The sequence below is a fragment of the Mytilinidion resinicola genome (genome assembly GCF_010093595.1).
Source record: "Mytilinidion resinicola strain CBS 304.34 unplaced genomic scaffold BDZ99scaffold_17, whole genome shotgun sequence".
NCBI lineage: Eukaryota > Fungi > Ascomycota > Dothideomycetes > Mytilinidiales > Mytilinidiaceae > Mytilinidion > Mytilinidion resinicola.
In genome coordinates, this window is record NW_022985453.1 from 918,296 (window position 1) to 939,719 (window position 21,424).

Here is a 21,424-nt window from a genome sequence, read left to right on the forward strand (position 1 = left end):
TGCTCACCGGCCGATAGCTCTCTCACCAAACCCGATCCCGCATGTACTATCCAGCTATCAACGTCAAGCTCAACCACCTCATCCTCTTCACACCCACACCCACCAGCCTTCCAACCCTCCACCACCATTCCACTCCTATCACCGCTCCACCACCCAAGCAAAAAACCGAATCACAACAATGCCCACCGCCACCCTCCTCACCCTCCCCGCGGAACTCCGCCAACAAATCATCACGCTCACCATCTCCGCCACCATCACCGACGCGGCCTACCACATCTCCACCCCCCTCTCCAGCATCTGCCGCACCCTCCGCGCCGACGCCGCCGCCGCCCTCCCCCTCTGGCTGCCCGCCCACAACAGCCCCTCCGCCGTCATCTCCAGGCCCATCACCACGCCTGTGTCCTCGCACCCCTTCGCCTCCCTCTCCCGCCTCCTCGCCGCGCGCGCCACCCACCGAACAAGCGGCCGCGCATGGCCCGGCATCGCCGCCCTCACGCTGCGCGTCTTCGAGCCCGCGCCGTGCCGGCCCACGGGCGTCGCGCGGCTGACCCGCTCCGTGCGGTGCCTCGGGCCGCTGCCCACGAGCGTGCGGCGCGTGGCGTTCGATCTCGCGCTCGATGCGCGGTCGTTGGCGGGGCTGGCGGCGAAGTCGGCGCGCGGGCAGCGGGAGTGGTGGTGCAAGGTGTTTGGGGCGCTGGCGCGCGGGGTGGCAGCGAATCGGGGGGTTGTGGAGGAGAATCAAGGGGTGGAGGAGAATCGGGGGGTGGAGTTTGAAGTGCTTGGGCGGTTGCCGGAGAGTCAGGAGACGGCGATGGTGGGGCTGGCGCCGAAGACGACGCATTCGTATCGGGGGTTTTTGCAGCGGTATGGGAGTGTGGAGGAGGGGCTTTTTGAGGAGTTTTTGGGGGGTGTTGGGGAGAGGAGGGAGAGGCTTAGGCGTGAGGAAGAGGTGGAGGGGCAGAGGAGAGAGGAGGCGAGGAGGTTGAAGAGGGAGGTTCGGAAGAGGATGTGGGAGGTGAAGAAGCGGAAGAGGGGGAAGGATGATGGTGATCAGAGCTTAGAGGGAACTAAGCGGCAGAAGAAGGATTGGGGAGGTTTTGACGGTGTTGCGGATGCACTTCTCTTTTGATTACCCATTAAGGCCGTTCTGTGCTCGGGACAGTGTGCTGGAGAAACCTAGTCAGTGCGTTACGAGTGGAGATTTGGCTATTGCACTTTCCAGGTATAGTATACATTATATGATAGACCTACTAAGCTAACTCTAGAGATAGAATAGCCACGAAACAGACATTAAAATACCTTGGGCTTTGCAATACTCAAAGTCCAAATCCAGTACTACATACAATGATCGTAAATGGGGATCTCGCTCTGGCAGACTCTCTCTATCGCGCTAGACCACCTACTACTCTTGAAGTACGTACGCTACCCTCATCCGCTTCGAGCCCTCCCTCGTCTTTTCCTCATCCTCCTTCGTCTTTTCCTCATCATCCCTCTTCCGCTTCTTCCCCTGCTCCCGGATCTTCGTCCGCACCCGTTTCATATTCATCTCCAACCAATACTCCTCCCTCCACTGCGGCGTCTCCGTAACCCTCCTCAGGAACCTATCCAGCCCCCAGCCCCCAGCGCCCCCCGCTGCGCTCCAGCGCCCCGTATATCTCACGATAGCGCCGCTCCACAAACTTCCAATGGAAGCCCGAAGAATAATACGCGCCCGACCCCGGCACCGGCGCGAGCGCGGCGACCTGGCTCGCGGGCAGCTCGCCCCGCACCTCCACCCCGACATCGCGCCGCGCCGCCACGGCCGCCAACCGCCGCACGGTGTAGAACAAGTTGAACCAGTAGTCCCGCTGCGTGCACCCGCTGCTGGCGCACAGCTGCGCCATCCGCGACGGCGGCAGCGCGAGGGTGAGGGCGATGCGCGTCACGCTCGCGGGTAGGCAGGCGGTGCAGCTCTGCCTCCTAGCGATAAGGGGCCACTGTGGACTTGAACATGTCCCTTCCTAGGCGTCCGGTCGGGCAGACGAATCGCAGCGTGACCTCCGTGATGCCGGGCCAGCTGCGGCGGTTTAGCTGCGCTGCACGCGCGCTGAGGAGGTTGTCGAGCGCGGCGAAGGCGGCCCAGCTGGCGGGGGTGTGTGCCGCCAGGATGATGAGGGTGGAGGGGGCGGGCAGCCAGCTCGTGCAGAGCTTGAGGACGTCGGCCCGGAGGAGTTTGCAGACGGAGCCGAGGGGCGTGAAGTGGCCAGTGGAGAGCTGCTTATTGTGATTGAGATGGTTTCGGCAACGATCATTTGGCGGATCTCGGCGGGGAGGGTGGTGAGAGTTGGTGGAGACATTTCGGTTGGGGAACTCTCACGACCATGGTACTGCATGGGATCACAACCCCGCCGCCCAGACACCTCCAAGTTCGATGATGTTGAACGAACTCGAGGTCACTGGTTTTGCCATTAGAGCTACGGGGCACTCTAAAATGTTTTGCAAGCCTTGATTGGAGAAGTAGGCGTTGGGTCGGAATTGCATTAACTTTATGGGCGAGAGAGGCATCCAGTCATGCAGCATACATATGTTTTGAGAGACAATTTTAGCTGCAGTCAGCACAACAGTTACATAAACTTCCTTGAGTATGTCGTACTCTAGTTTTTATAGTCGTATAGGCGTACCCACATACTTGAGAATCGAACTTGGCAGCCAGAGGACTATGATAGAGATCGCGATCCAGTAGACGGAGAAGCAAATAAGGGTAGGTCGAGGAGCGCCCGAGTATACCTCGTAGAGATTTAGAGGGGCAGAACGTGATGAATTTGGTGACCAGAAGCTGCTCGCCCGTGAGGCGATCGATGGGTGTTTGTTCGTGGCAAAATGAACCGAACCAAAAAGGTCCCCCTGGTTCCGGCATTGTAAAACTTCCATCTTGTTTAAGCTTTGGAACGGTATCGAAACGGCTCGAGTGGTGGCATAGAGGCGCACATGCCTGTGACAAGGCTGTGTACTGGCTAAGCAGCGGCAGAAGTCGTGATACAGACTCATAGCCTGTCGAGTGGGAAGCAAGGGGATCCTAATCTTGCGGGAGTAGCTGCATGTCGCGTCTTACAAGCCTAGGACATAATTAGCAGCTGCAATTTCGCCTCACGTGAAATACCCATCTTGTCCAGACGTCAACCTATCCTCTTTTCCGAAAACCGCGTCGCCAACACCCAGGCAAAGCATCGTGAGATCCGTTACGTGGCGCACAAGACCATTATTCGAGGCGGAGATGACTCCGACACGGCCCATCGACAAGCATAGTCCCAAACGCACACAGACAGATAAGACAGGATGAGTGAGAATATTCTTTCCAGCAGCAGAAGCAAGCACCTTAGATTCAAGGATGGGTATCAATCATCTCAGAGTACCAATAGAACAACAATTCCCATCCCAGAATCCCTTTTTCCTTAGGCAAGCAGCAAAGAAGCTCAGATGGCTCGGTTATCTCTCTCGCACTCTCTGACTCGGTCTCGATCTCATCTCTCGCCCGCAGCAAGCAAAACCAACAACAAGAAGAAGCCCATGATTACCATCGCAAAAAACCAGAAGATAAAAGGTGTCCGGACGGATTCAGAGACGAATCCCAAAGAAGTCGAACCAGAACAAGCACTCCACCCTCGAGTATGGAGTTCGCCCTGAGCAAATAGCCTTCTGTGTTCTCTCCGGAACGACAGAAGGGGATGGGTGAACTCGCGTCAGTAATCAATGAACCTTCTACCACTGGCCGCCGCCCTGTTGAGATTGGCCGTAGCCGCCCTCTCCACCACCCTGGCCTCCGCCGCCGTAGCCACGGTCGCCTCCGCCGCCTTGGTAGCCTCCGCCACCGCCGCCGGAGTAGCCTGATTGCTGGTTGCCGCCCCAGTTGCCGGCACCGCCGCCATATCCGCCTTGTTCTTGCAAGTTAGATTCAGGAGCTCTTGAGCGCGTTCAAGGTTGGAAACTCACCGCCTCCGCCGGAGCGTCCGCCGTATCCGCCTCCTGGATTAGAAATTTAGCATGGAACGTCCGGGAGAAAAACGGGTTATCGAATCGCACCATAGCTACCTCCGCCGCCGTAGCCTCCACCTCCACGGCCTCCGCCATAGCCACCACCTCCACCGCCACGGGAGTATCCTCCTCCACCTCCGCCTCCGCCGGATCGCTCGGACGCCTTGTCAACGCGGATGGTTCGGCCATCGAACCTAGGACTTGTCAGCATGCCACGTGGGAGCATAGCGAACTCAAGTGCCGTGCAAGCCATATGGCAACACGGCCCAATCAAGTCGTGAGTCAAGACGTGGAAGAACAAAGGATCAAACATACTCGACGTTGTTCATGTTCTCGATCGCTTGGTCGGCCTCACCCTCCTGGGAGAAGCGAACAAAGCCGAATCCGCGGCTACGGCCAGTATCACGGTCCTTTACGACAATCTGCATTTAGGTGAGCAGGATGTCGCGATGGGCGCGGCGGGTAGGGGTCGGATGACGTACTGCCTCTTCGACGGTGCCGAACTCCTCGAACTTGGTGCGGAGGGTGGCATCATCGGTGTGCCAGGCAAGGCCGCTGAGGGCTGTCAGCGATGGGCATGCGAAGTGAGGACCGGCGGACTTACCCAATGAATAGCTTGGACATGGTGTCGTGGTGTTCGGACAGCGCTCTACCAACGTCTCAATTCACACACTCAATAGATCGCGAACGGAGAAAGACATTCATGGAGGGGTCGCCTGTCGCAGACGGAAAGTACAAAGAGGCAGGACAGGGAGGACGGCTGGAGGAGACGCCGGGAGGTGAGAGCAAGCAGAGATGGCAACTCCGGAGAGCAAGGCAGCAGACAGCATGACGAAGGAACGAACTTTTGATTCTGGGTTCACGAGAGTGACGGGTGGCAGCGCACGGTGAGCTGGTGCGCGGTTGGGGGGAAGAAGAGCTGATGGAAAGGTTGGTGTAGGCGCAAGAGTTTGCGACAAATGGGTGTGGGTGAGGAGAGTTGGTGGAGTGGGTGGAGTGGGTGGAGGGGGACGGCGGGGCAGATGAAAAGCAGGCAGGCAGGCAGGAAAGAGACGCCTCCAGTGGGAGAAGGGCGCTAGCGATCAAAGCACGCACGCACGCACGCTCCGGCTCAGTCGCCCCAGTGTGCCCAGCGACGGCTGTGACAGGCCGGCTTAGCGGTGGAAGCGCGGCGGATGCGTGGCAGGGGAGGCCGCAGAGGGGCGCTTGTGAATTGCAGTGCAGCGAGCGGCCCTGATACGCTGGGGGGGCAGCAGGCGGGCGTTTTTGGATGCCGCTGGCTGGCTCTGGACAGAGGGGCGCTGATATTGGCGCCATCCCGTGTCTAAAACATCATGCGGCCCATGGCTAGCCCGGCCCTATACAGGCCCACAGGCCCAATTGCGATCGAAGCAGGCAGCTGCCGGGCCAAGGCATCGCGCACGCCATGCTTCACGGACCCGCTCCGCTGCGGGCAGCAGGCTCTGCACGGCAGCGCAGGCGAGCCAGATGGGCGTCGGGATCGGGCCAGCACGTCGCGGCTGTGTATCACGTCGCGGCTGTGCATCACGTCGCGTAGCGGGTATAGCATCAAGGCATCAGACAAGCAGGGCAGCAGGGCAGCAGGGCGGGAGGCACAGTGGGGCGTCGCGTTGCACAAATGGACAAAGGCTCGTGGTTGCAGTTGAGCGGAGGCGATCCCGCAACGAAGCTTATCAAGATAATCGCGGGCGGTTGCACCACGGCAGCCGGAATCGGCCTCTCGCAGCCAGCTGGGCGAAGCGGCCGGCCAAGCACAGCCATGGCGCGTGCTGCCGTGGGATGCCTGGTCGGCTGCGCTCGGGGTCGCCACGGCCACGGGAAGACGACCTGACGACCTGACGACCTGGCGACCGGACGACTACTTCACCATGCGATCCCCAGCAGCATCGTCGACCCTCTATCGTGACTATGGAACGCATTGTGACGGCAGCTGAGAGCCAGGCCGTCTCGCCGGACGGCCACAGATTCGCCCGCCTGCGCCATGCATCATGCTCTACCCAGCCAGCAGTGCTGCATGGGGACAAGCACGCCAGCTGCAATCAACCGCTGCCCCGTCCAATGCCATCATGCTGCTTGCTTCGGTGCATGCGCCAGAGCGACCTCGCGGCCATCAGACTGTAGCTTCTCAATTGACTCTTCGATCCTCTCCTGGGCCCGGCTGCCGTAGTATTTCCAGGTTGCGTGGTGTTGAATGCAGGTGCCCGTCATGTGGCAGGTGCTGTCCGCATTGGGAAGCCGCCGCTGAATGCCTCCTCTCCGATCATGTTGTCATCGCGGCATTCTGCTATGCACCTCGTCAACCTGCGGCCGCCGCTGCGAAGCTAGAGCACTGTGATATCTCCGTTTGACACTCCAAGCTGCATCGTCGCTGCCCACCGTCACACAGCACCAGTCTGCGAGCGACCAAGAGTTCAGCCCCTCCGCGCTTCTCGGCCATCCTCAAGACCTCTGCAGTACGACAGCAACTACACGTCGTCGAAAATCGGTGTGCCATTGTGTCCCCCGACCCTGAGAGCCACGGCGAGGCCGAGGAGTGAGTCCGTCAAGGCGCCGCTGTATGTGAAGCCTGCTAGAGTCATGGATGTCCGCAAATGGCTCCAGGAGGTGGTGCTCCCAGAGAAGCCACCGAGCCTCCCCGACCGGCTAGGGCTGCCCCAGTTTCTCCATCCCAAAAGAGACAGACAGAATCCTTCTGACCAGGCCGGCGCGTCTGCATCTGCTCACAAACACCGGCAGAAGGACAAGCCGGTCGCCTCAGACAGCTCCATCTTGCAGGCCCGACAGCATCACAAACGAAAGGATGCATCCGAACACGAGGAACCTGTCATCGCCGGCGCCAATCGAGCCTCGTCGCCTGCAGAGCATCGCTCCGATCGCTCCTCATCGGTGAGCCATGCATCAGACCACCGATATCAACGGAAGCCAAGGCACAAAACGCGGCCCGACCTGTACGAGCCCAAGCAGGATGCCTCAAATGAGCGGGGAAGCCGGAGACACAGGAGGGGCCAGGACGAATCAAGGAAAGGGAAGAGAAAGTCGCGACGGAAGAAAACGGACAACCCGGGCGCTGGCCTGGTCCACAGCTTTCATGCAAACAATGTGCCCAGGGACCGCCTGACCGTGAGAAGCACACTTGCATGCCATTTAGCTAGGACGGCGCTGATGATTGGTGCAGTTGAAACCACGAGAGAAACTCGGCATTTTCAACAAGGGACGCGCATCAACGCCCGTCAAAGGCCGTGGCCGTAAGCGACTTTCCCGCCATATATGCCGCCTGGCCCCTTACTGACGTCGGTTTAGTCCCTGACCTTGTTTTCTCCGAGATGAAATTCCTGCAAAAACGAAAAGATGCCCCGGAAGAGACCCATAAGGAGGAGGAAATAAGAAAGAGGCGGAAGAAGGACCATGCGCAGGCAAACGAGCATGAAATGTCTGCATACTTCACCTCTCTCCGGCCACCTCTAGCCGAAAGGGACACCAACATCCAATCCCATCAACACCTCTCCGACCATCGCACAATCGTTCCGGCAAACGAGCACAAGAAGATAAGATCAGCCAGTATTGAGACTCCTATACCCACCGTAGAGTTACCAGAGAAGCCATATCTGGGGTTCGGGGGCAGAGGTGCCCGACACGAGAGCAGCTACCTGTCCTGGTCGGAGACTGACCGGCTAACCACTCAATCACCCGACTTTCGGCGAGCCCTGACAACTATAGATATTGGTCAATTAGAATCCGCGCATCGTAAGCAAAACGATATCAATGCTACAGCCAAAGCGCCCTTTCAGCGACCTACAAACTTCAAGTCACCCAGCCATCGCACTGTTGACAGGAACAGTCGGCCGAGGGCGTCTTCGTCTCTCCCCGCCAGCTTTTCTACGCATCGTCCACCTTCTCGTGGAAAGTTCCGGCGTCCACAGTCAGATCCTCAGAACCGGACACGAGTGTCAAGACAGGATGCGGAAGTGCTGGATACCTCCCCAGAAGTGGCTGCTGCTTCACCTCGCAAAGAGTGGAAAAGGGTGACACATCGACATCCGGTAACGGAGAGTTACTCAGACTCGAAGCCATCTGTTGATGAAGCTCGCGAAACAAGTCGAGATCAGCAAGGAGAAATAGAACCGGATACTGATGGGCCAGATCCTGTCATAAAGACTGACACAGATCCAGACACGTCTTCCACTTTTGGGAAACTGCTTCGAGAGTGCGAATCGGCTGCTGCACAGAAAGATGCTTGGCCGGATCAACAACAGCATGCTGACAGACGGCCTGCAGTCCAGTTCGCCTTTGCTAACGATGGCAGCGAGAGAGGTGAAAATTCACTCCATGAGACACAGCAATTGCAGGTCACACCACCGGTACATTTTACCTCACAAATCCGCCCGAACTTTGACCAAGATTTTCCTAACCTTTTCGACGAGCAATTGCAACTCGACCAGCAGGACCACCAGTGGGACATGTACTCGGAGGATGCAGACATGGAAGAAATTCACTTGATGCTGAGGGCGGACCGTCAGATGGAAAACTATGACGACGGACTGTCGTACTTACCGAACGGGATTTCGTCAACCCGACTTGGGCGTTCTGAGCCAAGTGGTGGTCTAGAACTGGAGGCTGGTGGTGGAAACCAGCAACATCCACCACAGGCAGAGGAGGGAATCTTTGCGAGCTTTTGGCGTCCGCATAAACTGTATTGACGTGAGGTTTGTGTCATGGACCAGGCCATGTTGTCTACAAATAGCCCCCTTTAGCAACTTTATATAAGCGAAACCTTCGGGATCCATTCGTCCATACAGCAGTTCACCATAACCCTCGGCATGAAAGTTGAGCTCCGCATCCCGCACCTTTTCTTATCCGTCGATCACGTAATTCGTGCTGTATGAATCTAGGACGCCCATTGAGGCTCAGCGCTGCCGTGAGAGCTGAAGTAATAAAGCCCCAGTACTTGGCCGTCTCATGCAGACTGCCAACCGTGACGTTTGCTACGCTGGCCACGCATAAACAACCCTCCGCCCGGTACCCCACCACGGCCACTCCCGCCTCACTCGACAAAATTCAGTCCCGGACGAGACAGCTAGCAGGGCACATCCAACCTTCGCGAACCGCAGCAACCATGGCTTCTTCAGCTCGCTCTCCCTACACCGCGCGTAAGGTCGGCGCCGCCAACACCCTCGAGCACCGCGTCTTCATCGAGAAGGATGGCGTCCCCGTCTCGCCCTTCCACGATATCCCTCTGTATGCCAACGAGCAGCAGACCATCCTCAACATGGTTGTGGAGGTGCCTCGCTGGACGAATGCAAAGATGGAGGTACGACACCTACGTGCTTTTGACTGACTCCTACAGTGATATACAGAAGCTGACTCTACCCCGCCTCACAGATTTGCAAGGAGGAGCCTCTCAACCCCATCAAGCAGGATATCAAGAAGGGCAAGCTCCGCTTCGTGAGAAACTGCTTCCCGCACAAGGGCTACCTCTGGAACTACGGGGCCTTCCCCCAGGTACGCATCCCCTCCATACCCCTCACCGCTTACCATCGAATACCAATTGACGAGGCACGCAGACCTGGGAAGACCCCAATGTTGTTCACCCAGAGACCAAAGCCAAGGGCGACAACGACCCGCTCGACGTGTGCGAGATCGGCGAGCTGGTGGCCAAGCCCGGCGACGTCAAGCAGGTCAAGGTGCTCGGCGTCATGGCGCTGCTCGACGAGGAGGAGACGGACTGGAAGATCATCGTCATCGACGTGAATGACCCGCTGGCTCCCAAGCTCAACGACATCGAAGACGTCGAAAGGCACCTGCCCGGTCTGCTGCGGGCGACCAACGAGTGGTTCCGCATCTACAAGATCCCGGACGGCAAGCCGGAGAACCAATTTGCGTTCTCGGGCGAGTGCAAGAACAAGAAGTGAGTTGGCTGGTGTGTTTGCTGGGAAATTCGGACTAATGGGTGTAGGTACGCTACGGATATTGTCCGCGAGTGTGCGGAGGCGTGGGAGAGGTTGATCACGGGCAAGACTGCGAAGGGAGGCCTGTCTCTGTAAGTGGCACAATTGCACACACGCTCTAGACTGTATACTGATGTATATCACAGCGCCAACGTCTCGGTCCAACACTCCGTTGACCGCGTTGACCCCTCTTCTCTCAGCATCCCGCGGGGCGAGAACCTGGCACCCGCCCCTATCGACCCCAGCATCGACAAGTGGTTCTTCATCTCCGGCGCTCCCTCCTCTTAAATACAAATCACAGGATTATTATTGGGAATGGCATACAACGGACCCAGAATGCGTGACATCGTTGAATTGACGCACGTTGCTAGAGAGAGAGAGCGAGAGAAAAAGCGGGGGTAGGGGAGTATCAATACGCAGATCTAGGAGTACAACACAAACACACATGCCCTCGACGGTGGCATAATAGATGAAAAGCACGTGTCCAAAGCTATGCTGTGGTTCCGAACTCCTGTGATGCCTCCACCCGCCCTGTGACTCTTCCACACATCTACCATGCCTATTCCACATATATTTGTACAGTGATTGTTGATTGCACAAGGGTGGGTTGATCGATCATCCACTCAACTCCTCCTTCCGCGCCAGTATCCTCGAATGCCGATCCACCTCCGCCATCACCTCGGTCGAGCGCATCGTCGCCAGATCCAACTTCAGCTTTTTCCCGTCCTCTGCGATTGAAACACACGGATTAGCCTGGTTGCTCGATTCAAACCCCCCCAATACCCCCTTGTCCTCGCCGCACCACCCAGGCGCCCCAGCGCATCCATCTCCTACATGTATCCACCAGCGTTTGTAGCAGGGGAAACATACTAAATTTCACAGCGAGCTCGGGCTTTTGCGTACTCGTCCGCGGCAGGATGGTGGATTTTATGACCATGCCCTGCGACCGCGCGTCGGGGGGCAGTTGGGCGAGGAAGGTGCGGGCCGTTTTGGAGAGCGGGGAGAAAGGGTTGAAGGAGGTGCGGACTTCGGAGAGGAAGCGGGTGATCATTGCGGCGGTCGAGGAGGCGGTGGTTAAGGTGGAGGAGGCTACGGCGGTGGAGGCGGAGTAGGGCGGTGGCTAAAAGAGTAGTTAGATCGGGGAATTGGATTGGGAAAGTTAGCGCTTACGGCGAGGAGCGGTGTAGAACGCAATTGGTGATGTCGGCGGTGGTTTTTATTAATTCATGGAGGTCTGCGGAGAGGATCGCGAGTTTCTCGGATGTCTTGGCGTTTATGGAGGGAGCCGTGGTACGAAGTAGAGTATACGTTTAATAATTTAGTAGTAGAGATATGTGTTAAATTCTTGCAGTGCAACAGACACTAGCTCTGGAGTCCGCATCTGCTGCATAACCACCACAGCACTTTCCTCGCCAGGCATAATTGTTTACGTACCCTTCCTATCATGCAGGCTCCCATGATATATCTCGATCATGACTACATGAACACGGCCGAGTCCAAAGTCTGCCCTTACAACCCTTCCAGCATCATCCAGATCGTCAGCCACCTTACGAAAACCTTTGAAAACCTTGTTCAGAGCCTCGAGAAATCCGCCGCTTGGATCTTCGGCGGTTGGTGTGCATTCCTCATCCTCCTCCTTGTGTACCCTTTCGTGCTCAAGCACGTCGGGGTCAAGCTAGACTCAAACCACGTACTCAACACGCTCGTGGACCTAAAACACGGCCACTCATCCACCCCTAGACCGGTGCCGCACAAGTCCCCGGCCTAAGTTACGCTGGTCCGTCTCGAGTAAGCTTGCGCCTCCCTCCTCGCATCATCCCGTGGAAGACGAGAAATTGTATCTTTGAGCCCCCTGTGCTGGCCAACGACCCTCCCCCGCAACGAACTTCGTACAACAATGACCCTCTTCCACGACCTCTCCACCCGCCTCTCTACTCGCCTCTCCGCCCTCTTCGACCAAAACAAAGCCGTCCTACAACTAATCCACAGGCTCTCGAAACTCAACTTCGGCACCACCAGCGACGACAACGGCGTCCGCCTAGAGCTCACAGCCGAGATCTCAGAAACCCTAAAGCAGCTCGAGCTCGAGCTCGACTCCGTCCATGTCGCCGTCGACGAGCTGAGCATAAACAATAGACATAGCGGTCGCGATTCGCGCCAACTAAGCCGCGACTCCGAGAAAGAGCGGGAGAAGACGCGGATAGCAGTGCAGGTCGCGAAGCTCACAGAAGACTTGCGGGGGCACGTTTCCTCGCCGCCGTACTCTAGCGGAACCGCCGTGCTAATGCGCCCCAGTACTCGCACGCAATTCGACAACGCCCAGCGCATCGCGAAGCGCAACGCCGAAGCCGCGAAGCGGAAGGAGCGCGAGCTGCTCTTCGCCGGCGCCCGCAGCGGGGCCAGCACGCCGACGTCGCTGTCATCGAGAAGGAGGGGCAAGGATATTTCGGCGGACGAGGTGCTCGTGAACGCGTCGAGCGACGTGACCAGTGCGTTGCGGCGGACGCACCAGTTGATGCAGTCGGAGCTGTCGCGGTCGAGATTCGCGCAGGAGACACTCGAGCAGAGCACGGCGGCTTTGGCGGATTTGGGTAGGTTTACGTCATGCGCATTCCTGCGATTTATCCCCGCTGGTTCTTTGATATGACGTATGGAAGCTAATTTTATGTGCAGGCGACCACTACACCTCCCTCGACGACTTGCTCTCCTCCTCCCGCAGCCTTCTCACCAACCTCGTCAAGTCTCAGAAGTCGGATACGTGGTATCTCGAAACTGCGTTCTATATCCTCGTCACTACTATTATCTGGCTGGTGTTTCGACGGTTCCTTTACGGTCCGCTTTGGTGGTTCCTCTACCTCCCTCTTAAGTACACCTACAAATTAGTTCTCGCTTTGCTTTCCGTTGCTGGCGTGACCGGCGGCACGGCTTCTACAACTTCCGTAGCGATCTCAGCGTCGCAGAGCGCGAGCCTGATCGTGAAACCAAGCGCAACAGGGAGACCACCGGCGAGGATGCCAGGACAGCAGCCGTATATGCGCGCTGGGGGCGGTGGGCAGGGCGCGAAGAGTGATCCGAGTGATGAGGGGAGTATGTCGCGGCAGGTTGGGCAAATGGCGGAATCTGCGCAGCAGCAAGAGGGACAGCAGGAGCAGCAACAGGGAGAAAAGGCAAAGGACGTACCGAGGAGAGGGGACGGTCAGCCGCTGGTGGAGTCGGATAAGCCGCGGAATCCGAAGAAGAGGATGTGGGACGAGGATGTGGAGAATGCGAAGAGGGAGGCGGAGGCGAGGGAGAAGGATGAGCTGTGAGGTAGGGGATTTGGGGGTAATGAGAGATGATGGGATGAATCGGATTATGTCTCTATGATGACGAAGGAAAAACACTGGAACTGAAGGTGTGACTGTTGATGAAGCTATACCAGAGCGTTTATCACGTTATATTACGCTGGGTTGTAGCTAGTTAACTACCTCCCGTTCCGACGCCATACATCAGTTCTATTTCAACCAGCGCAACCTTTAGTCGGACCGTTCTGCCCTTTTCTTACCACCGGCATTTTCTCGACCAGGTTGTCGTCGCCACACCTAACAGGATCAATCTAACGTCGCACCACCGGTATCAGTACCACCTCCTCCCTAGTTCCTCCTCTGCCGCTTCGCCCCATTTTCTATCGTCAAGTTGCCCTCGAAACTTCATGTTCCCTCCCTCGATCGTTTCCCCAGCTCAGCCACTCGGGTGCCCAAGTATTTCCCAGTCCCATTCTTCTCTACCATCTTCTGCCTCTCCTCTTGTAAACTCCTCTTGCTGATCTCCTCAATACCAGCCCTCCTCGCTAGCTCCATCCTCTCCGGCATCTCCCCGACTTTCTTCAGAAACTTCGCAAGGAGCCCGCACTCCGGAGCCCCAAACTCCCTCCAATACTCCCTCTCCATAACCCCATCCAAACCATAGCAATACCCCAGAAACGGATACGGCGCTCCCACATGCGCAACCGCCGCTACCATGCTCTCTCGAAGCTCGCCCACCACCTTCAAACGCTCACCTATAGCAATATCTATCAGGCGCTGAAAGAGTAGTGACTCCCAATCAATTGTTAGTCAACTCTTCCATGCTCGCAATGAAGTGATATAAAGAATTCAGGAGGTCTTGGGTATCATCCTAAACGCCATTTTCGCTCTATCCAAGCCTTGTGTGTACCGCCAAAAGGAGAAAACAAGATCGCACACGGCCTAGCATCCATTACAGGGGAGTTACCCATGAAGATGCCAGAGCCTAGACTTCCTCCACTGCGTTGCCAGCCTCGTCGACCGCCTCCTTCACTTCTTCTTCCTGGCTGGTATTCTCCTTGATGAGGACTTCGGTCATGACAGCATGAGTTCCTCCGTTCGCTTCGCGCCAGCGCACAGTGGAACTAGAAACCTTGCCAGCATTCGGCTGCATGTTGTACTGGTGGCAAGTGACTCCGTCCTTGACTACCTTGCCGTCGTAGTCGAAGCGAACGCCGACTTGCCCCATTTCTACAGGGCCCTTTGGCCAGGCGGTCAGACGGCGGTTGACGGTAGGGTTGGCTAGTCGCTTTCAGCCACCGCTGCTCACGACTTTGTCGCCGATTCCCTTGAGACCTTTCACTTTCGGGCTTCTGTTCTTCGATGCAAGGTTGCTTAGCGGACTTGACTACGGCGATAAAGGGGCCCCTGGTCCACTCATCGGGTCTGGGATAAGGTTGTTGGTAATCGAGAAAGTGTAGCAGATGTGGGCGATTTCGAAGAGGCAAAGCCGAGCTGTGCAAGCTTCGTTGAGTGCTTGATAGAGACACTTGCTGAGCAGAGCTGTGAGTGACATTGCCATTGTTAACAAATCGTAGGCGTCAGTTGTGCGTATTGGATCTTTACTGATACAGTTTGCCTCGCAGAGATCTTGAGGCTCTAAGATATCGTCTGGATCTGTGCTGTAGATACAGTTCAAGTAGCCTTAGGGAGAATTGGTTTAATGAAGTGTTGATAAGCTAAGTGACTTTGATCATAGGACGGTGATACCTGCCGCATTTATCGATATGCCGATAAGGGCTATGTAGTTGTTGGTATGATCAATAGTGCTTGAGCTCTCAGAAGATATCTTATACAGCTGACCGTCCGCATTGGTAGATAGTGAATGGTACAGGGTACAGCCAATCAGACGATGCGGTAGAAAGATATTCCGCCCTAGCCACGCGACTTCGCGCGTTGAAACGAATTGCAACGGCGAAGCCAAAACATGCTACTACGATAATGGTGAAGACAATGAAACGAGAACCCACCCGCGGACTGCCATGTCTTCCTCGACAGCTTTACTCACCTCGATGCTACGTCGCGGACTTAAGCTCCAACGGCTAGGACGCCACGCCACAAGAGCATCAACTAGCTTTTCTTCGTCATCAAGAAAACCCGTCAAGATGGATCGTGACTCGGAACTGTTCGAGTATACGTCAGGCAGATGGATGTGAGTTCAACTTACAGCACCTCGTCATAGATCAGCGTGCACTTTTTGCCACTGTGTGCTGTGCTTCAACGTGTTGACAGAAGTCTGGGGCAACATATCAAACTTCAAATGGGGCATACAGGAGTAGGTTATTGAATTGAGCACATGGACATATCACTATAAGGAGTAGTCCGGATAGTAATTAGCAAGTCCGCCAAGAGGTAGTTTGATTTCCGCTGCATTAGCCTTCACGTCGTGCCCAGAGTCTTGAATGCCTGTGGAGATACCATAAGCAGTGATAAGCTAATGGGTCTAGGATTTTGGCAGGTTGCTGTAGCTGAGGTAGTCTACCGTCTCGGCGACGGGCCCAAGTAGCAAATATTGCCCTTGACATACATATATATTTATATCAAAATGAGTTCTGAGACCCTTGTTTGTGGGACTGGTCATGCGCCAATGCAGGGGTTTTTAACTTCTCTGGATACTACGAGGGCCATGCATAAGACCGGATCGAATACTGTTGTGTGAATGGGGCGTACCATTCATGTAGGTGTCGACGTTGTCAGCAGTGGACGCCAGAGCCAAGCTTTTCGCGGAACGGAACAACTTCGCCGCCCGACACTCACGGCCCGTGCGCCGAGACAAGTTGCCGCGAAGTGAGAGGCATCCAGGACATCCAACTCACCCCCACGACAACCTCAACACCACTCTCGTCCACAAACACCTATTGCTGTGCTTACCTGCGCGATCGCACGCTCGCATAGCCCAGACACGCCCGCGCTCGACCGCCTCACTCGCCTCGCTGCGCCGCCCGTCAATCTGCGCAGTCAACCGCAGTCACCCAACCCATCGCGCCGCACTCTCCTGGCCCGCTCTTCAGCGGAGACACGATTCGCCTTTGGGGACGACGCTTGGAGATGAATAATAGCTCTCGGTCTGGTCTGTGGATTCGAGGCTAGCAGGCCCGTACGGCGCCATGCCTGAGGACACGGAGCCTGAGGTGCTCGCCGCCCGACCAGACTTAGGATTCACGGTCCTACACCAAAAGGTCCAGCTCGAGATAGACTTTGCGTCGAGGCTGATCAAGGGGAAATCTGAGCTCACTATTCAGCCTACCGTTAAAGACCTCCGGACGATACGACTGGACTGCCGACAACTGAAGACCACCCAGGTCACCGTTGAAGGCAGAACTGCTCCCTCGACCTACAGCGATCTGTATCAACGCCTCCACCTTTACATGACGACGGGGATATACCAGCATCACTTTCCCAAGTTACGGATCGACGCGCATAAAAATGGGAAGGAGAACGAACTCGTGATCACTCTACCGAAGGGTGTGAACGTTAAGACCTCACAAACGGATACCCGCGATGGCCCCGTGGATACTGGAATGGTGACACGCAATAGCGCCTTTGCAGATGTGGCCTTAGAGAACTCCTCAGCTGAGCCTTCTGGATTTGATAACCTGCAGGTGGTAGTTGAGTACTACATCGATGAATTTAGAGACGGGCTAGCATTTGTTGGAGTTCAGAATGGGGACGGCAAATACCCCCATCTTTTCACTCGGAACTCTCCTTATTCGGGCATCGCTTCTTGCTTGTTCCCGTGCTTGGACGACTCCTTGACGAGATGTACCTGGGACTTCTCCATTCGCTGCCCTCGCACTCTAGGAGACGCTTTGCGCAAACCTCGTGCCCTTACGAATGGCCTTGCCAACCATGATGATATTAGCAAAACCAACGGCACTGGACTGCCTAATAGAGTTCACAAGGTTGATAGTGTCATGGGCTCCGATGACGATGACTTTATGGGCCTTGACGAAGAGGAAAAGTTGCTCGAGATGGCTGTGATCTGCTCGGGCGATATGACAGATGAGGTAAGTTTTCATTGTTTAAGATTCAGATCTTGATCTAACATGAAAAGATCGTCGACGTACAAAGATCAAGCTGGAAGACTGTCTCCTTTAACTGCGAGACCCCAGTTTTACCTCAGCACATTGCTTTCGCAGTAGGACCCTTCGAGCATGTTGATCTGTCCGAATTTCGAGACAGTGACGTGGATGAGAGGCTGGGATCTAACGCTTCTAGAATACATGCCTTCTGCCTCCCAGGTCGAGCTGAGGAAGTGCTAAACAGCGCTGAGATGCTTGCACAGGCCGCAGACTTCTTCACTGAGAAGTTCCTGGCTTATCCCTTCACAAGTTACAAGGTGTGTTTTGTCGACGACTTGGCAACCGATGTCACGATTTCAGCTTCGATGTCAATCTGCAGCACTCGACTTCTCTACCCGAAGGAGGAACTAGATCCGATCAACTATGTCACGCGCATGTTGGTGTACGCTCTCGCCAGTCAATGGATTGGCGTCTACGTCATCCCACAGACCGCTAACGATTGGTGGATCATTGTTGGCGGAGCCTGGTTCATAACTGATCTATACTTGAGGGAGCTTTTTGGGAAGAACGATTACAAATACCGTCTAAAACTTATGGCGGACAAGATCGTGGCAACGGACGTAAAGCGACCTTCTATTCAGGATCTCGGACCTTACCTTGCTCTGGACCCCGGTGAAATGGAATTCATGGAACTTAAAGCCCCGTTGGTTCTGTCGATTCTTCATCAACGGCTCGTTAAGCAGAGTGGAAAGAACGGTGTTGATCGCTGCTTTTGGCGGATGCTTCTGAATGCCAAGGCCTCCAATTTACCCAACTCTGCAATATCTACCGAAGAGTTTTATCGCATATGCGAGAAAGTTGGTCACCAGCGACTGGACAAGTTCTTCACACAATGGGTAGAGGGTGGCGGGTGTCCCTCGTTTCACTGCACTGCCAAGTTTAACAAGAAGAAGATGCTCATCGAAATGCAAATTGACCAAATTCAAGGCACTTCGTTGGGTAACTTTGGCGACGACCAGCTTGTTTTAAACTCCTCAAACTTCATGAGAGAGGTCAAGGAAGACAAGCATCACGTTTACGCAGCAACAACGCAACATCATTTCACTGGGCCCATGACCATTCGTATTCACGAGGCCGATGGAACGCCATATGAGCATATTGTCGACATCCAGTCGCGGAAAACCAAAGTGGATATTCCATACAATACCAAGTACAAGCGCCTAAAGCGAAGTCGCCGGCAGAAAGAGCGAGCTGCAGCTGCACAAGGAATCGACATCACTGGAGATGCGCAGGATGACGTCCTCCTGTATTGCCTGGGCGATGTTCTCCAGAGCGGAGAGGAGGTTCGTGAGTGGAAGCTCTACGATTGGTCAAAGGACGAGGAAGATAAAATGAATCAAGAGTCTTACGAATGGTACCGGATTGATGCCGATTTCGAATGGATATGCAAGAGCTCCGTCAACATGCCTTCGTACATGTACGTCTCACAGTTGCAGCAGGACAAGGATATTGTCGCTCAGCTTGAATCTATCCAATGGCTTTCCTCGAAACCCGGTCATGAGCTACTGTCGAGCATTCTGGTGCGGACGTTGATGGATGGACGATATTTCCACGGTATCCGCACAATTGCAGCGGACGCGCTGGCAAATTGTGCGAGAGCAGAGATTCATTGGATCGGCTTGGATCATCTTGAGAAGGCCTTCAAGGTGTTGTTCTGTAGACCTGGGACTAACATCACACGCCCGAACGACTTCTCCGATCGTAGCTTATATCTCATCCGATGTGCGATCCCGAAAGCAATTGCGAGGATACGCGACACTAATGGGAAAGCGACGATGCGAGTGAAAACATTCATTTCCGACCTTTTGAAGTACAATGATAACGGGGACAATCCGTTCTCCGACAGTCACTATGTCGCTACTTTGATGTCGTGTCTGACCCAGACGCTGACAACTGCGACCCAAAGCAGCTGGGTTGACGATGACGATGATATCGACAACACGGATGAGATCGTATTTCAGCAGACCGCCCTTTCCGAGCTTGGCCGTCTGCAACGCAGCGACGAGTGGATATCGTCGTTCCAAAACGTCATCACAACTACCGCTCTCGAATGCTCTCTCACGCTGATGCAGAATAGAGTCATTCCGCGCAAACCCTTGGAATTCATGAAGTACACCAAGTTAGGGAATGCCGACAACGTGCGCTTGAAGGCGTGGAATTGTCTCGTAGAGTTGGGTATGATCAAGCAACCGGCGGTCTTGACTTTCATGATCTACAGCTTGCAATCAGACCCATCCCCTTACTTCAGGGAGCGACTTCTCCGTATCTTCGGTTACGCACTCGGCCAAATAGCTTTGGGAGAATTGAAGGATGACACGCAGGCTGATCAGAGCAATGACATCCTCCAGATCGATCAAGACGATGGTCCGACTGAACGCCAAGCCGATCTTGCACGAAAGACGAGTGTAAACGGGGCTCTTGCAGCGTTGAGCAAGGAGATATCCGAGGATAAGACCTTGAAGAAAGCGTTAGAAGAAGCACTTCGATCTCACACTACAAGCCTCAGAGATATGGAGGAGCTTTTGGAGATCTGCGGCCTTCTGTACGAGCCTGAGGACTCGCTTACCATCGCCCTGCGATACCCTCGTTATTGGAAGACTCAGCATAGGGGACGGGGCGTGATGAAGTTCTCTCAGACAGAGAGGATTCGTAGCAAGCCGATGCCGAAGCCAGCTTGGGCGAAGTCTACTCCTAAATCTGCCGGCCCTAGGCCTGCCATGCCGAAGCGCACCCTGACACTGACAATGGGGAACAAAGCTGCCATCGCGGCCCATGTTCAAGCGCAAGCTGTTGAGACACAGCCACCTCTTCCAAAAATACATCTCGTCACCAATGGCAATTCTGCACCAGCGGCCGAGCCTCCAGTGACGCCTCAAACCCTCGACGTCCGGCCCCCCATCCATCGATCGGCGTCTTCCTCTCAAACCTTGCCATCTCAGGCCTCCACTGCCATCTCACCTCCACCAGCACCGCCAGCGCCGGCTGCTCCTCTAAAGAAGATCAGGGCCCCTAAGTCCCGTATCGTCAAGTTCAAGGTACCACAACAGCAGGTGGCGACTATAATCTCACAGACACCGCGACCGGCCTCTTCGAAGCTCGCTCGCACCACCGCCGCAGCACCCTCTGCCGCTGCACACTCCATGCATGTGCTACCCGGGGCGGTGCAACATGACCACGCCTATATCAAGCGCCAATCTCCATCCCTAGCTGCAGCTGCGTCGCTGCTCTCGCCGGCTGCAAGCGGAAATGGCTCTGGTAGAAAGCGAAGCAGTGAGGACACGGAGAACGATCAGCGGCCGCTCAAGCGCCAAGCGAGCACGGAGTCTGTAGCGGCTGTTGCGAAAGCGACCTCACGGCCTTCGCTCAAGATCAAGCTCAAGGTGCACTGGCCTCCAGCTTCAGCGCCTTCAGCACCGCCGGCCCCGTAGTGAATTTCTACGCGGGAGGTCGGAACATTTCAACCTATCGAACGAGATTTTCTGGCGCATTAGCCAGCACGGAGCATTGGTTCTTTGCTCCACTTTTCATGTACAATCACAAAATTTCCCTTTTTTCGTTTCTCTTTTTCTTCTCACCTGTTGTTTTCTTGCTTTACTTTGCGCAACGAAAGACCCGAATTACTCTACTTCGGGCTTCAAAAGATCGAAAGACCGATCAATTTTCCTGCTTTTATCCTTTTGCATGCCTCGAGGTAGGCATATTTTTGAAGAGGCATTCACTCTTGCTGCATTGAGCGATGGCGTTGGCTGTTTTTAGTACCCTTGTGGGTCGGGCGGTAATCATGGTGCTTTCCGGTGGCGGTCTTCGGGTTGGGAATCCGGCGTTTCTTGTGCTACACGATATCCGATTGTGAGACCCTCGGGTGGATTGGGAGGGGCTGAGGTAGTGAGAAGAATGAGATTGATAATTTATGAGTGTGTTTTTTGTGGATGTGATGTGGGCGTGATGTGGTGATGACTTGGCAGTGACATTCTAACCTGGTGAGGGGATCCTTTCCCGAAACGTCGCCTCATCGTCCCTCCTGGCCTGCATCTCGCGAACC

At 55.4% G+C, this 21,424-nt stretch overlaps 11 protein-coding genes across 11 annotated transcripts; 7 read left to right on the top strand and 4 right to left on the bottom strand.

Moving 5' to 3' along the window:
- Positions 1–178: 178 nt before the first annotated feature.
- On the top strand, positions 179–1,129 carry BDZ99DRAFT_524297 (uncharacterized protein; the record flags this gene model as incomplete). Its single annotated transcript, XM_033725887.1, has 1 exon — positions 179–1,129. One exon carries the CDS (start codon positions 179–181, stop codon positions 1,127–1,129), a length of 951 nt encoding a protein of 316 aa, XP_033573033.1.
- A 90-nt stretch (positions 1,130–1,219) lies between these two features.
- BDZ99DRAFT_466358 (uncharacterized protein) lies at positions 1,220–1,603 on the top strand. The gene has a single exon (XM_033720753.1). The coding sequence runs from the start codon at positions 1,345–1,347 to the stop codon at positions 1,585–1,587; it is 243 nt and encodes an 80-aa protein (XP_033573034.1). The 5' UTR covers positions 1,220–1,344; the 3' UTR covers positions 1,588–1,603.
- Positions 1,604–1,950: 347 nt separating this feature from the next.
- On the bottom strand, positions 1,951–2,506 carry BDZ99DRAFT_103436 (uncharacterized protein). Its single transcript, XM_033712336.1, has one exon. It carries the CDS (start codon positions 2,370–2,372, stop codon positions 2,067–2,069), a length of 306 nt encoding a protein of 101 aa, XP_033573035.1. The 5' UTR covers positions 2,373–2,506; the 3' UTR covers positions 1,951–2,066.
- Positions 2,507–3,850: 1,344 nt separating this feature from the next.
- BDZ99DRAFT_449827 (RNA-binding domain-containing protein) lies at positions 3,851–4,996 on the bottom strand (the record flags this gene model as incomplete). Its single annotated transcript, XM_033718137.1, has 6 exons — positions 4,616–4,996; positions 4,494–4,566; positions 4,327–4,433; positions 4,060–4,205; positions 3,970–4,002; positions 3,851–3,911 (listed from the first exon to the last, which is right to left on the bottom strand). Coding segments are annotated over exons 1-6 (438 nt in total), but the record flags the coding sequence as incomplete, so codon positions are not given.
- Positions 4,997–6,495: 1,499 nt separating this feature from the next.
- On the top strand, positions 6,496–8,829 carry BDZ99DRAFT_103572 (uncharacterized protein). Its single transcript, XM_033712337.1, has 4 exons — positions 6,496–7,152; positions 7,208–7,277; positions 7,333–8,390; positions 8,454–8,829. The coding sequence occupies exons 1-4, from the start codon at positions 6,610–6,612 to the stop codon at positions 8,727–8,729; spliced, it is 1,947 nt and encodes a 648-aa protein (XP_033573037.1). The 5' UTR covers positions 6,496–6,609; the 3' UTR covers positions 8,730–8,829.
- A 316-nt stretch (positions 8,830–9,145) lies between these two features.
- On the top strand, positions 9,146–10,265 carry BDZ99DRAFT_490471 (pyrophosphatase-domain-containing protein; the record flags this gene model as incomplete). Its single annotated transcript, XM_033723054.1, has 5 exons — positions 9,146–9,340; positions 9,412–9,531; positions 9,594–9,937; positions 9,986–10,069; positions 10,124–10,265. The coding sequence occupies 5 exons, from the start codon at positions 9,146–9,148 to the stop codon at positions 10,263–10,265; spliced, it is 885 nt and encodes a 294-aa protein (XP_033573038.1).
- Positions 10,266–10,592: 327 nt separating this feature from the next.
- BDZ99DRAFT_395369 (uncharacterized protein) lies at positions 10,593–11,028 on the bottom strand (the record flags this gene model as incomplete). The annotated part of the gene is made up of 2 exons (XM_033715945.1): positions 10,593–10,705; positions 10,848–11,028. 2 exons carry the CDS (start codon positions 11,026–11,028, stop codon positions 10,593–10,595), a joined length of 294 nt encoding a protein of 97 aa, XP_033573039.1.
- Positions 11,029–11,421: 393 nt separating this feature from the next.
- Positions 11,422–11,745, top strand: BDZ99DRAFT_524303 (uncharacterized protein; the record flags this gene model as incomplete). The annotated part of the gene is made up of 1 exon (XM_033725888.1): positions 11,422–11,745. One exon carries the CDS (start codon positions 11,422–11,424, stop codon positions 11,743–11,745), a length of 324 nt encoding a protein of 107 aa, XP_033573040.1.
- Positions 11,746–11,874: 129 nt separating this feature from the next.
- On the top strand, positions 11,875–13,285 carry BDZ99DRAFT_490483 (Sec20-domain-containing protein; the record flags this gene model as incomplete). Its single annotated transcript, XM_033723056.1, has 2 exons — positions 11,875–12,568; positions 12,651–13,285. The coding sequence occupies 2 exons, from the start codon at positions 11,875–11,877 to the stop codon at positions 13,283–13,285; spliced, it is 1,329 nt and encodes a 442-aa protein (XP_033573041.1).
- Positions 13,286–14,246: 961 nt separating this feature from the next.
- Positions 14,247–14,552, bottom strand: BDZ99DRAFT_395049 (uncharacterized protein; the record flags this gene model as incomplete). The annotated part of the gene is made up of 1 exon (XM_033715930.1): positions 14,247–14,552. A coding segment is annotated over one exon (306 nt), but the record flags the coding sequence as incomplete, so codon positions are not given.
- Positions 14,553–16,290: 1,738 nt separating this feature from the next.
- Positions 16,291–21,297, top strand: BDZ99DRAFT_501598 (uncharacterized protein). The gene is made up of 2 exons (XM_033723832.1): positions 16,291–17,307; positions 17,355–21,297. Exons 1-2 carry the CDS (start codon positions 16,408–16,410, stop codon positions 20,808–20,810), a joined length of 4,356 nt encoding a protein of 1,451 aa, XP_033573043.1. The 5' UTR covers positions 16,291–16,407; the 3' UTR covers positions 20,811–21,297.
- Positions 21,298–21,424: the final 127 nt, after the last annotated feature.